This window comes from Phalaenopsis equestris, unplaced genomic scaffold, assembly GCF_001263595.1.
Source record: "Phalaenopsis equestris unplaced genomic scaffold, ASM126359v1 Scaffold000262, whole genome shotgun sequence".
Taxonomy (NCBI): Eukaryota; Viridiplantae; Streptophyta; class Magnoliopsida; order Asparagales; family Orchidaceae; genus Phalaenopsis; species Phalaenopsis equestris.
Genome location: NW_018164704.1, coordinates 48,368 through 63,456, shown reverse-complemented (window position 1 = coordinate 63,456; position 15,089 = coordinate 48,368). Strand labels below are relative to the sequence as shown.

The 15,089-nt window shown below is 34.6% G+C and overlaps 1 protein-coding gene across 2 annotated transcripts in view; it reads left to right on the top strand.

The window, feature by feature from the left end:
• Positions 1-278: 278 nt before the first annotated feature.
• Positions 279-15,089, top strand: part of LOC110024600 (serine/threonine-protein kinase HT1) — a 29,742-nt gene continuing 14,931 nt past the window's right edge. For both annotated transcript variants that reach the window (XM_020724661.1, XM_020724660.1), the window contains exons 1-2: positions 279-710; positions 1,128-1,417. In XM_020724661.1, the coding sequence (XP_020580320.1) occupies positions 1,185-1,417 (233 nt within the window). In that variant the 5' untranslated portion in view covers positions 279-710; positions 1,128-1,184. The remainder of the gene's footprint in view (positions 711-1,127; positions 1,418-15,089) is intronic.

Genomic DNA, 15,089 nt, shown 5'->3' with positions numbered 1-15,089 from the left:
CATCTCAGTTCACCGGAAACAATGGTAGATGAGCTGAAAGTGCGTACCGCCATTAATATTTTTAAGAGGAAGAATTACTTTTTATCATATATAATGTTTTAGGTGTTTTAAATATAAATATGTAAATTTGTGTGTGAAATTGATAATATAAAGAATTTTGGGTGTTTTGAATGCTAATCTCCATTGCCTATTTTGATTATTTTATCATTTCAAAATTCTATCAAAAAAGTTTAATAATTTAGTGGAGATAGAAAAGTAAAAAAGGTGAAGTTACTGCCTCGAAGCCTCCGGGGGCAGCGCGGTCGTTGGAAGGAATTGCGCCTAGGTCAATGGTCGGCAGCATTCTGCAGGTGAGGCAAGGGGTGGGGAGCTTCGAATTTTGGCGTTCATCACACTCCCCACTGCTTTGGCAGCCATCCTCGGAACACGTGCACCCATCCTATTGGCTTGGATGTTTCTACGAAAAGCCAAACTTTTTTTTTCTCCACTATAAAAGCGTGGCTGCCGCTGCAGTTATGATGCTCGGAATATCTTTACGGTGACGCCTCTGCTTTCTCGGTTAGAGAGAGAAGGAGAGAGGGAGAGAGAAGATCAGGGATGGAACGAAAAAAATGATTGAGATTAGGGTTAGGGTTTTACTGCAGCTTTGTGGAGAAGAAAGTTAGTTGAAGGAAAATTATGGAGCAGGGAGGAAGCTTATCCGAGCTCAGGTGGCTTATATTTCTTAAACTTTTAACTTATTACTTTACCTCGTCGATAACCGTGAGTTTTGTGATTCTTGGCTCTCTGGATGATGTCTGAGATGTTGTCAACAATATCTTTTCTATTGGAGATTCCGAGGAGGCGAGATATTTTGGGAGTAGAAGTAATTTCATGGAGCAGTAGATTTTCTGATGGAATCTTTTTGGCTTTTTGCTGAAAGTAGAGGAAATATACTTCTGGTTTGGGTAAAATGCAACGCGATGGGTCTTTGGTTTTTTATAACAAAAAAATATGTTTAGCCCCGCTAATTAACGCATTTAGGAGATACTTGGAGTTGTTAATTTAAGTTTTATTGATGTTTTGAACTTTGTGCCTTTCAAACGATTTGTTTTACTGTTTTATGAAACATGTTGTTCTGATTGCAGTATGGGTTTCAGAGGACTCTAAAGTGGGGGTATTTCTTTTTCTGATTTTGGTAAGAGATGAGTTACGACAGAGATGATCAAAATGATGGAATCGAAAAAACGAAGTTTATGAATTCTGGACCAAAAAAAGCAACAGATTCTGTCCATCCTGGCAGGCCGTCCTTTGACAGCAACTGTACTATTCCACTTGAGAACTTGGAGATTGATAAAAAGCTTTTGATTGATCCGAAGAAGCTTTATATAGGATCCAAGATTGGTGAAGGTGCTCATGGAAAAGTCTATGAGGGGAAGTAAGTGGTAGAATCTTGCTTGTAACATTTAATTACTACTAGGCATTAATCAAGTGCAAAGTTCCAGCTATTTTGCATCTTTTCCTTTTACTTTAATCTATAAATGTATTAAAAAATATGCTATACTTTCTTTTGTGAACCGCAAGAATAAGCACAAAATAGTTGTTGGAAATGTTTAGTAACGAGTCTTCTATGGAACTAAACTATTACAATTCGTTAAACATTATGATTAATTCTTTTTAAATATTTTTAGCGTTGACAGAAAATGCACAATTAGGCGATGAATGATGTTATCATCTATTACTTTGCAGCATAGAGCATCGTTTTATGTGGGGAATCTCTTTCAATGTTAGCCTACTCCGAATGTATGCTTTTGACGCTCTTTAAACGCCTCTATTGTAGCATGATTTAGGTAGAATGTTTGTAAAACATGCCCTACTTGTATTTGTATGATAATTTTTTTTTTGATTTCAATAAGTACACAAAAAAGGAAGGAAGATTTACATACATACCACTCAATTGTTATACATTTAAATATCTAACATCTAAGCTTCTGTTTTTACCTACATGCCATCTTAGCTATATATAAAAAATGTATATTTGACTTTTTAAAAGTTAAAATGATGTTATTTTTGATGTGATATTAATGATTTGGGTAGTATAAATGTAAAGAAAATAAATTTTAGGTGTTAGATTTGTAAATACATAAGAATTTAGTGTTATGTATGTAAATGCCTTGAAAAGAAAATATAAAGTTGCTATATCCAGTAAAGGTGAGAGTTTGCTGCAGTTTTCCTCTCTCTCAGAATAATATCCTAAAACAAGATTGTTGAATAAGCAGATAGAGGTTTCGATGTTTTTTTTTTAAACTTGTTTTCCTGCTAATTGTGTTGGGCACCATCCAATAGCTGCGGTAGGTGTTTATTTCTTCTTCTATGTGCGAGCACACCCTCACCTAAAATTTAAAACCTATTAAAATTCAAATAAAACCTAAAAGAACTGCATGACTTGTTTTTCTTACTTTAGCACACTTTTTTGCATTTACAACTAGAAATATAATTCCTTATACTATACTTTTCTTATTATACTTGAGTTTTGTTGATCATCTTTTCTAATATCTTATCTCCTCCCCTAATTCTTGAATGGCTCCCAACTCCAATACGTTGTCGCTTTCCACATCATGGTAATTTTACGTTGGCACCAATGGGCTTTCCGCCTTGCCGAGTTCGCCAAACAATTTGAAAACTTATTTTAGACTCAAAACAAAAAGGGAAATTTAGTTTTTTCTTGTTTACTATTGTAGGGGATAAATAGGGCTAATTTGTTTAAAAATAGGGTTATACATGAGATTGTTGTCTTGAATATTAGTGTTAGAGTTTCAGGAGAGATCACCTATCTCAAATTGTGGGTGTTAGGGTTAGGGTTTTGGAGGTTGATCTACCTTTTGAATTGTGGATCACCCATCTTGGAAATTAATCAAATTAGCCTTAATTAGGATTTTCTCACTTATTTCTTGCAATTTGTTTTCTTATTTTGACTTTGATTCTTATCAAATTGGTATCAAAACATTTGATTTTAGGAATGAACGCCAATTACAGGGCGTGTGCTCGTTTTCCTTAATTTGTGTTTAAGGATCGTCGTGCACAAGGCTTCAGTAATTGCCACTCTTCGATTGAAGCAAAGAAGGATCACGACCTACATAATGGATTGTAGCATATAAGTCTCTTGGGTCGCCGTCACGATGTGATTCAGATTGCGATATTCTTGATCGAGATAGCTGACGAAGCAGATGGGGTCTTAGCTGACGTGACCAATCATGCGGTGATACAGTTGCGATTAGAGATGGATGGGAAGCATCACAAAATGACTATAGCTAGCTGGGAAGCATCGTGATGCAATACAGAAGCCACAATGGGATCATGATGATCAGGTCGAGATTTGAGACAGATGGGAAGCCACTGACCGCATTATACAATTGTGATTTTAGATAGCGGGGAAGCCATCGACGGGATCATGGTTTACAGGAATTATGTTTTCGTGATCGAAACCATCCTGGGTGTAATGAAAAAACAAAAATAGATGCTCTAGAGATGAAAGTAGAGAAAGAGTTGAGTCATATCAGATCTGAAATGGAGGAGCTTTTTTTGTCTATGGAGGGACGGTTTTCGTTCATGGAGAGGAGATTTACAACATTAAAAGAAATAATGATGAAGATTATGGAGTTTCACGCAAAATCGCAACTGCCACCACGAGATGGAGCGACGACATTGAGAACATATTTATGTGACATATGGGTAGCGTGGTTGCCTTAGGCAGATTTGGGGCCGCGAGATCGAGCTAAGGAATTAGGAGCGTACTCAAGAGACATCACTTGGAAGTAGTTTCACAACATCCAAATGCCTGGAACAAATGGAAACAAGCAGGATTGAGCTAAGAAGTCACAAGCAAATTCAGGCGACATCACGTGCAAGGAATAATGCAACATCCGAACGACTGAAATGAACATAAGTAAGCGGGATTGAGCGAAGGAATAGGATCTAGATTTGGTAAGAGTGCCAATACGCAGAATGGGTCGACGTTCGATTTAGGAGTGGAGAAGATCAATTCGAAAGATTTCAGCTTGGAACAAAGAATCATGGTGTGTGGGATCTCGATAGGGGGCTACATCCAATTACGCTGGTGCCTTTTGTTTTTGCGATCTTCCGGGCAGAAGGCAATTCAAGAGTATGGATGAGAAAGAGACAGGTGGAGAAAAACAGGGGTTTGTAAGGAAGTGATTTTGATACTATAGAATATTCAAGAAGGTGATAGGATGGCGGTGCTTTATAGTGACCCCAGTTTATGCATGTTTTTAGTAACGCTCAAGACTACAGTGAGGGTAATTTAGGACACAGGGTTGTGATTCTTGATCATGCTGCATAACATGTAAGAGACACATGATAAGGAGTTGGTAGAGATTCCAATGATCGATGAGGTATTGGATGAGTTATTTTGGGTTGCAGTATTATCCAAGTTTTATTTGAAGTCAGAACGCCATCAGATTCAGATGTGGTTGAAGGATGTGCACAATGCGATATTTCGAACTTATGAGGGTCACTATTAATTTTTGATTAAATGGGAATGATTACCAGGTGATGACGCCACAGGAAAGCCATATGAATTGATCCAATAACAGTTTAATTTCTTTTTCACCTTGAGGACAATGTGTCTTAATTGAGGGATTGTAATATTATGCCAACACCGACAACACTTTCTTCCACGTCGAGCCCACCAAATAATCTGAAAACTTATTTTAGGTGCAAGGCTTAAAGGATAATTCAGTCTTTTGTTAAATAGGGCTAAATGTTTAGGGTTAGGCTTATGCATGTGATTGTGATTTTGAGTATTAGGGTTAGGGTTGTAGGTGTTAGGGCTAGGTTTTGTGAGAGTCAATCTACCTCTCAAATTGTAGATCACTCATTGTATCTTATTTGTTTGCTTGGAGATTAATCAAATTAGCCCTAAATAGGATTTTCTCATATTTTTCTTGTAATTTATTGGCTGATTTTGGCTCGGATTTGTATCATGTATTAACATTGTCTATGGGCAAACATATTTTTACATTAGAAATCTTTTGTTATGAACTCTAACTGATTTTTAAGTTATCCTTTTAGAGTCTTTGCGTGACTCAAATGTTTTTTTCATACACCGGCAGTCTTCCCTAAAACATTCTTGTATTTAGTTATGTTTAAACATAAACAATGCAGCAATCACGGATTCAACTATTTGCTAATGTGATATTCTTTTGGTATGCGAATAAAGCCACACCTTTCTCAAATACCATGAATCAAAATCTTATCCGGTAGTATATGAAGCAAAGTGCGTGGAAATTCCATTTATGTTTTTGGTTGTTCTATTATTAACTATTCTTCCACTTTTTTTAAGCATCCTTTTAGTTGACTATTCCTAAATATTAGAGGTAGTCATATGGGGAAGGTATTTTTTTATCAAGAATATTCTATACATATTGTTTATATGTTATTCATCTCGGAGCATCCGCTTGAGAACATGCATTCACAAACTCATATGTGCATGCACATATAAAGAACTAGACTAATGAACCTGTTATGGATGATAAATAAAAAATATTAATATCCTTTATGGTAACTAATAAATATTAATAGTGAATTAAGAAATGTTTTTTTTCTTTTTATGATAAAAATATAGATCACTATAAAATCTTGTTAATTTTTAATCACATTGATCTTACCTTAAGCTGTTATTACTGTAGTACAAATTCTAGCTTGGTTAAGTTTGATGCTTGATGAGTTATTGATAGCAAAATTTAGAAGGATACTGCTTGCATGTTGTTTGAAGTGATTAACGCACACAATTTGGATATGAGGATCAGTCAATTGCTTATGAATGTTTATTCATTCAATCATTAATGAATAATTTCAATTGTTTAACATTGAATCATTTTTATGAGTTTAGGTCTAGAAAGATACTGTTTAACATTTAAATGCAATCTTTTCTCATCCAGTCTAACACACTTTAAATTTGAACCTATTTTAATCAAAGAATGGTAACTCTAAATAAAATAATTCAGATGAATCAAAAAGAATTTCTGCCATGACTGTAGATTGGCCTAAAGGCTTGAATTAGATCTAATTTTAGCCAGTTTGACTTCTGGTACATGGCTTTTGATCCCTTGAACTTTCAAGTATTGCTTTGGTCTTTTTGAAGGGCTTTGCCGCATAAAATTTTTTTGAATGTGAAGAACTTTCCCTTGTTGATAAGGTCAATGTAGTTGTCCGGGATATTAGAAGCTAGCTTTGACATTCCACTTTGGTCACCTAAGTTTTGTTGAAGTAGATGATTAGATATTTTCAAATTCAAGTGGGTAGGAGAAATTCGAATGTTAGGATCCATGTAAATAACAACTATAGTAGAAGTAAACAATAGGGAATTATTTAGATTTGAATATTCCTTTTACGCAGGACATCTTCAAAATGAATTTGAAAGTAAACAATAGGTTTCTAACATGAATTCATGTGGTTATGATTTTGGATGATGAGTTGTTGATATTAGAACGAGTGTAATGACAATTCAATCGGTGCTATGATCTAATACTAGTACTACAACAACAATAACAATAACAACAAAAAGCCTTCATCCCACTAAGTGGGGCCGGCTATGCTCATAATTCAGTTGGTGCCATGATCAAAACAATAGCAACACTAGTTGTTATCCCACTAAGTGGGGCGGCTACATGAAACCTTTTTTCTTTTGTGCCCTATTAAATGTCATATTTTCATTTAATTCGATTAAGATCATTTTTAATACAATATGCCCAAGTCTTTTCAGGTCTGCCTCTGTCTTTCTTAACATAAGTCTAATTTAAAACATCTACTCTCCTAATTAGATCATCACATGACCGATCTTTAATGTGACCAAATCATCTAAGACAATTCTCTCTAATCTTGTCCGTCACTAGAACTATACCAACCCCATCATGAACATATTCATTTCGCATTTTGTTTCTAAGGTCAACACTGAACTTTGTTTTGTGCTTCTCTTTTAAAGGCTAACATTCTGCGCCATATAACATTGCATGTCTTAGCATTGTCTTATTAAATTTTCCTTTAAGTATAAGCTGTACTTTTTATCACACAATAGACCCAATGCATTCCTCCACTTCAACCAACCAACTTGAATTCTACTAATAACATCCCCATCTATATCACCATCACTTTGAACAATAGATCTGAGATATCTAAAATACATATCTAAAGAGTTCACACCTTTTAATTATTTGATCACCCATAGTTACAACTCTGCTACTAGAACTACTACTAATAAAATTACATTCTATGTATTCAGTTTTAGATCTACTCAAACGAACGTCTTTAGACTCCAATGTAAACCTCTATAATCAATATTTTCCTGAACTCTTTCTCTAGTCTTATCTACAAGAAAGATAGCATCAGTGAAAAGCGTACACCAAGGTACATCCTTCTATAAATTTTCAGTAAAAGCATCCATAACTAAAGCAAAAATATGGGCTTAAACCAAATATTTGATATAATCCCACTAAAATAAGAAAACATTTGGTCAATCCTCTTGTTCGAACACAAGTACAACTATAGTATATATATCTTTAATGATTTCAATATAAGTCATATCAACACCTTTCTTCTCTAGAACACTCCAATGGACTTCTCTTGGAATCTTATCATAAGCTTATGTTGAGAATTTGCAATAAAAATTTCTCTTTGTACATTGATGAGCATATGTTAAAATTCTCGAGGAAGAAATAGATGCACGCTTAGAGGGAGCAAGATGCACCTGCAGGTGATTGCTATAGCAATCAACGGAGTGGGATGCATGCTGAAGGATGTGTTTGTGTGATAGGTAAACTTATGGGGAAGATCATGTTGGATAAACGCTCACATATAAGAATGGCTTAGCGGAAGTTGGTCCACCACGTGATTCACACGTCAGAGCTTTAACGGACTAATAGAGGAGTGATGCATGCGTTCTAGGCTTAATGTTGAAGTGAGATGTTGCAGAATGTGGCCTTTGTAGAGATGGTTTTATGCAAGTTTCACATGCAGTTAAAGTGGTACAGTGTAGGCATTGATTTGGGATGATTGGATTTGAGAATTTGAGTTTGATGCTATGCTGTGAACATGAGTTCTGATTGCAGTAGAAAGAACATAATGCCACATACATAATTTAAAGCGGTCCATATTTAACTTTGGATCTTGGGAGTATTCAATTGACCAAATAATACCTTCATTTAGCTATTAATTAAGAATATTCATGGATTCCTTTGATAAAAAATGATTTTACAAATTTAAAGCCAAACATTTGAATCAATTTCATACTATCCAATTCAACAAATCTTAAATTTTAAGCCATTATAATCCAAATTAGGATATCATCTAATTTAATAATTCAATTGAAAAAAAATTAAAATAAATTTGTGCATAAAGATAAATGGGGAAGAAAAAACTTGAAATGGCCTCAATTTTTGATCTATTGTTTGGCTTAACTTCTGGTAATTGACCCATTGGCACTTGAGCTTTTGTTGTTTTTTTTACTTGTTCGAAGGCTAGGATTGCATTAATTATCGTCATAGATAGCACCATATAATATTTCCTAAATTTGGAATTTTATTTAAATGAGATAATTGGTTAGGATTGCATTAATTATCATCATATATCATTAACTTGAACCTTTTTAATCTATTTGTCATGTTATTGAGATACTTTGTTAATTTTTAAAATTGATTTTAAGAGAAATTTTGAATATTCTATTATGTGCACATTCTCTGCATTTTGATTTATGTTGTTTTTGTGCATGTTTTTTTGCATGTTCATTACTATTATTTGGATTTCCATGCTTTATCAGGAGTTATCTTTGTTTTCTTTAGTTCTCTAGCTTTAATAGAAACATACTAAATGAATTGCTAGTTGATTGTTTCCAAGCCATGTACTTTTTTAACTTAGTCAGCTGGAGTTCGTTGAATCAAGCATTCCTTTTTCAAATTGATCTAACTTGCTTTACCATTAACAATCTTAAGCATTATGATTAATTTTTTATGAAATGCTTTTCTTTTGTCTTTTTAATAAAGCCTCATCCTCTAATATTTTTGCTGCTGACAACGAAACTCCCATTTTTCTCCCCTTCTGCTCCCCTTCGCATTTGTGTTCTCGCAATACAATCACTACCAGAACAAGTTGAGAAGGCAATGATGAGATCGCTACATACAAAGTCTTTTGAAACTCTCAATTTCTTTACACTGAATCTCCTTCATCACCCCCATCTATAGTGATCAAAGACCCTTTTGGTTTTGCACAGCCCTCAGTCGAATCTTATCCCCCACCACACTTGATCTAGCTGCAAACCTAAGATTAAGTTGCTCTCCCTCTGCGTATTCTTCCTCTTAATGTTGTGTGCTTCACCCAGCCTAAAATGGAAGGCTCGCTCGAATTTCCCTCTCTTCTCGGTTGTCTTGAAAAGTTACGCATGCTCCCTCCATGCCGCGATCGCCAAACCCTTCCATTACCCTGCTTTCTCTTTCATAAGCCTCTTCTATCACAACTGCTCGGGCTATACCGAAACCGAAGTCCTCATTTGTGTGCACTAGCCCTAGCCGTGTCCCATTCCTTTTCCTATTTTATTATTTGTGTTATTTATCATATATTATATATTATATATTAAAAACCTAGAAAATTTATGTTGTATTTCAAATTGCTGTCGTGGCCGTTAATATTGCCAACTTCGCATGCAAATGTATAAAAAGGAAAAGGGGAAATATTTTAAGATCCCCATTTGAAAAAAATTGATTAGTTTCCCAGAGAATTAAGTACCGTTTAGGAGAAGTTTAGTTTTCGTTTGAGGAAATTTTTATAAAAAAGCTGGAAAAAATTTAAGTACATTTCTTTGGTAACTTGAGTACCCGTCGAGGGAATTAATTACTGCTCGGGGAAAGTTAAGTACCTATTCGAGAAAATGTATGCTTGTGATATGATGATTTGCAGGTATATTAAGGGCGTGACAAGTCTTTTAAGATCAGTGAGTTAAAAGAATATTTTGTCTCCAATCCATAGTATGTCACGACACTTATCATCACTTTTTTTAAGACGATTGGGCATTGTGGCATTCTCCCTAATGCTCCCTAATGTGGGTAGATGTTGGGAAATTGTCGAATTTTTTGGACTTGCAAATAATATTAAAAATCTGGACCGTTTAACGTACAAAGTTATTCAAGTTTGGGCTTTTAAAATTAGAAAATTATTCAAACTTAGTCTTAAAATTAATTTAAATTTGTGCTTTTTAAACTTAGGCTCTTATGCTTAAAAAATATTTTAAATTTGGGCTTTTTAAACTCTAGGCTTTTAGGCTGCAAAATTAATTCAAATTTGGGCATTTTAAATTTGAAAAATAATTCAAGTTTATGCTCTTAGTCTGGAATCACTTGGACTTATTAAAAATGACCAAAACTCAAAATTTTGGAATAAGCAATAATCAATGGAGGTTAAGTTTTGCATAATTTTCATTTTAAATGCTAAAATAAAGTTTTAATACACTAGCTTTGCCACCGAATTCACAATGTCTGCTAGTGAATAGAAGTTTATCCTTTTTATAATCCAAAATGACATTTTTTGTGCGATCCATGCATATATTTCAATTTCTAATTGATTTTTAAAATTTTGATTTTTTGCATTTTAAAATTAGGCTCTTAGGCTTAAAAATTAGTTTTAATTTGGGCTTTTCAAACTTTAGGCTTTTAGACTGCAAAATTAATTCAAATTTGGGCTTTTTAAAATTGAAAAATAATTCAAGGTTATGCTCTTAGTCTCTAATCATTTGGACTTATTAAAAATGACCAACACACAAAATTTTGGAATTAGCTATAATCAATATAGGTTAAGTTTTGCATAAATATCATTTTAAATGCTAAAATAAAGTTTTAATATGCCAATTTTGCCATGGATTTCACAATGTTTGCTAGTGAATAGAAGTTTATCCTTTTCAAAATTCAAAATGACTTTCTTTGTGCGATCCATGCATGTATTTCAAATTCTAATTGATATTTAAAACTTTGATTTTCTGTGTCAAGGATTTCTTAACTCTAATATGCTCTCAAAGGAGGTTTGAGTATTTTAAAATATGCATTTACATTTTATGAATGCTTCAATTATTATACCGTGCCTTGCAAGAACATAAAATAGTATATATTTGCTCCTTTTAAATGCATCAAGCATCATACTATAATATCTTGAATCATAAAATATTGTTCACATATGTGCTTCCATATTCATATAAAATGTTTAATATGTGCATGATGAAATGTGCACAATGTCAAAACTATAAATATGCATGGGCCGCCATGTTTACAGGGCATGATTATAAGTCTACAATTTGTCCGTCTTCATCCTCTTGAGGACTGGAGTTGAAGAGCATATTAATTTTCAGTAATGTCCAAATCACAAAAGTATAAGAATTTATAAGTCTAATTCATCTTGTATAATCTTCTTTCTTATCAGGACTGAACTTGACCAAACTAATATTTTAAAGATCTTAAACGAAAAAAATTCAAATAAATTTTAAGCACATTTGTTTGACTGGGTTGATAGAAAATTTCAACCAGAGATGTATATATATATATATATAGTCTGTAAGCGCGACATTCGATTCTTTACAAGCATAAAGTAAAGTCGACAAGGTTCAAATCAAATAGTCAAGTCCTCGATGATGGTCGTGTTGATTGAAAACCTCAACCAGAGGGTCCAATTTTTAAATCAATTTTCAAAAGAAGTTCTTAAAATAATGAATCAAGACATTCAAATTGAAATCAATTACCTAAAGACTTAAAAGAAAATAAATAAAAAAATCCAAGTTAAAATCAATCATTAAAAACTTAAAGCAAATTCCATTCATTTTTCAAAACAGTTTGTCTAGGGTGACAAATTTATGATTGATTTCAACTCATAAAGAGTGAATTTCACATCGAATGCATCATTATATTCACACTCAAAACAATCTTTGGTTAATTTGAGTCATATGTTCATGTGGTTTGGCCAATGACTCCACAAAAATAGCTGTTACAATCAAAGCCATCTGATCGGGTGGTTTTCTCCAAAAGAAAACTAATCTTCCTTCTTTAGATATAAACAACAAAGCCATAGGACTTTGAGGTTGCTTGCTTATGCAACGTAAATCCTCACGTTATCTTTAGGCCTTTGTATAATCCTGCTATACAATATAAGCCCTAACTCGTCTTAGGATTTCGAGGTTGTCTTTTGTCACAACCTAAATCCTCACAACTTTCAGGCTATTTGTGTGATCGTTTCACACGAATGTAAATCCTAACTAATAAAATCGGCAGGATGAAACATTCAAATAATTTCTCCTCAAAACTGAAGATGAACATTAGGATAGGTTGGGAAGTCACCAAAGTTCTCCTCCAGATCTATGACATCCCCTAGTTCTTCCTCCTTTGGACTCTACAATAAATGTTCCAAATTTGAGTCATTCCCCTTTCACACCTCTTTGTCCAATTTCGTTGAAAAGTCCTAATCCTTTGACATCTTTGAAGATAATATTTCTAGATTTGGTCATTTAAGATGTGATTAACTATAGGGGCTTGCTCTTATAGGAAGCATGTCCGAACCTAGCTTAATATAAATTCTATTTAATTCTTTATATTAAATAGAGGAATTTATAGGCAAATACAAATGTTTCGCAGACCAAACGATATCATATATCACTTAGTTTATTTGATCGATAGTTTATTTGATCGAGCCACATCCTCAAGTCTTCTGTTTATCCTTTGGGATAGATACAGTATTTGAAGTACAATGCTCTTTCATTTAAATTATAAAAAATATAGGGTCAGTTTGATTTCATATTTTTCTAAAACTAAATATATATGTAAATTAAAACGTCATTCTGAAGCGGACGACGGGATTTCAATTCTGCTGACCAACAGCTTCTGGCGACTCCGCTGGGGATGGGAGAGTGAATTTTGAGTTACGAAATTTCAGGTATTTATAAAGGATGAGAGTCAGTATATAAGTGCTGACCCCGAGGTGGGAATTGAAATTTGGGTATCAATCCCGAAATAAGATTCATATGCCATATTCCATTTAAGGTGGTCTTGAAACTGATTTCAAAAGATGAGAATAGGATTGTGTGGGAGGACCGAATCGAGATAGAAAACACAAAGACTCACAACCGGCTCAAAAAGGGTAACAACTGTGTAGAAGACGACAACCATTAAGGATATGTCTCCAAAAAGAAAGGACTGTACCAGTTCGAGTTACCACTGGGGAGTTATATTCGAACTGACATATGACTAGAAGAATATATATGTCACGTTAGGAAGGAAAACACTGGGACTCACATCCAACCCAAACGATGATGAAGAAAATATTTGCTACATTGAGGAGGAAAACACTGAGACTCACATCCAACTCAAGAGGTAACAGGAAAATATATGTGTCACGTTAGGAAGGAAAGCACTAGGACTCACATCCAACCCAAGAGGTGACAAAGAAATATATGTGCTATATTGAGGAGGAAAGCGTTGTGACTCATATCCGACTCAAGAGGTAACAAGAAAATATATGCGTCACGTTAGGAAGGAAAGCAATAAGACTCACACCTAACTCAAGAGGTGATAAGAGAATATATGTGCTATATCGAGAAGGAATGCGCTGGGACTCACATCCAACTCGAGAGGTAACAAGAAAATATATGTGTCACGTTAGGAAGGAAGACACTAGGACTCCATTCAACCCAAGAGGTGACAAGAGAATAGAATATATGTGCAGAATATATGTGCTACATCGAGAAGGAAAGCGCTGAGACTCACATCCAACTCAAGAGGTAACAAGAAAATATATGCGCCACGTTAGGAAGGAAGACACTAGGACTCACACCCAAGATGAGAGAATATATGTGCTACATTGAGAAAGAAAGCACTAGGACGCACATCTAACTCAAGAGGTAACAATAAAATATATACACCACGTTAGGAAAGAAAGCAATAGGACTCACATCCAACCCAAGAGGTGACAAGAGAATATATGTGCTACATCGAGAAGAAAAACGCTGGGACGTCCAATTCAAGAGGTAATAAGAAAATATATGCGCCACGTTAGGAAGGAAAACACTAAGACTCACATCTAACCTATGAGGTGACAAGAGAATATATGTGCTACATTGAGAAGGAAAGTACTGTGACTCACATCCAACTCAAGAGGTAACAAGAGAATATATATGTCACGTTAGGAAAGAAAACACTAGGACTCACATCCAACCCAAGAGGCGACAAAAGAATATATGTGTTACATCGAGAAGGAAAGCGCTGAGACTCACATCCAATCCAAGATGTGACAGAAGAATATGTGTTACATCGAGAAGGAAAGCGCTGAGACTCACATCCAATCCAAGATGTGACAGAAGAATATGTGTTACATCGAGAAGGAAAGCGCTGAGACTCACATCCAATCCAAGATGTGACAGAAGAATATGTGTTACATCGAGAAGGAAAGCGCTGAGACTCACATCCAACTCAAGAGGTAACAAGAAAATATATGTGTCACGTTAGGAAAGAAAACACTAGGACTCACGTCTAACCCAAGAGGTAACAAGAGAATGTATGTGCTCTTATGCAGAAAATATGCAGATTCAGGGAATTCGTGGGGAATATGCGAATATAATATGAAAATATGTGAAGGAATCAGAATTTAGGTACTGATTCGAAAATGAAAATTGAATTTTAGTTATCATTTTTAAAAAAAGAGTCGGAAGTTATGGACCAACCTCGAAGATTAAGAATAGGATGCCATGCTCCATTAAAGGGGGTCTTATACCAATCTCGAAGATGGGGAGTCAAAATTTGGGTACTGACTCCGAGAGTCATATGAAAATAGTATAGAGAGTTTGCGATGTTGAATTTGCAGAAATGTGTCATGTGAAGAGGTTGATTTTGTTGAAGAAGTTTTGTAGAGTTTTGTGCGGTTTTGTGCAGAATGTGAAATTCCGCAGGGATGTGAAGAGAGTTAATGCAGATAAAGATGGTTATGCTGCGCGCATAAAGAGTAAGAAACTCCGAAACCGAGAGAATCCTCTCAACAGATTCATTTTATTTTCTTGTTGTTTTTATCACATTTAA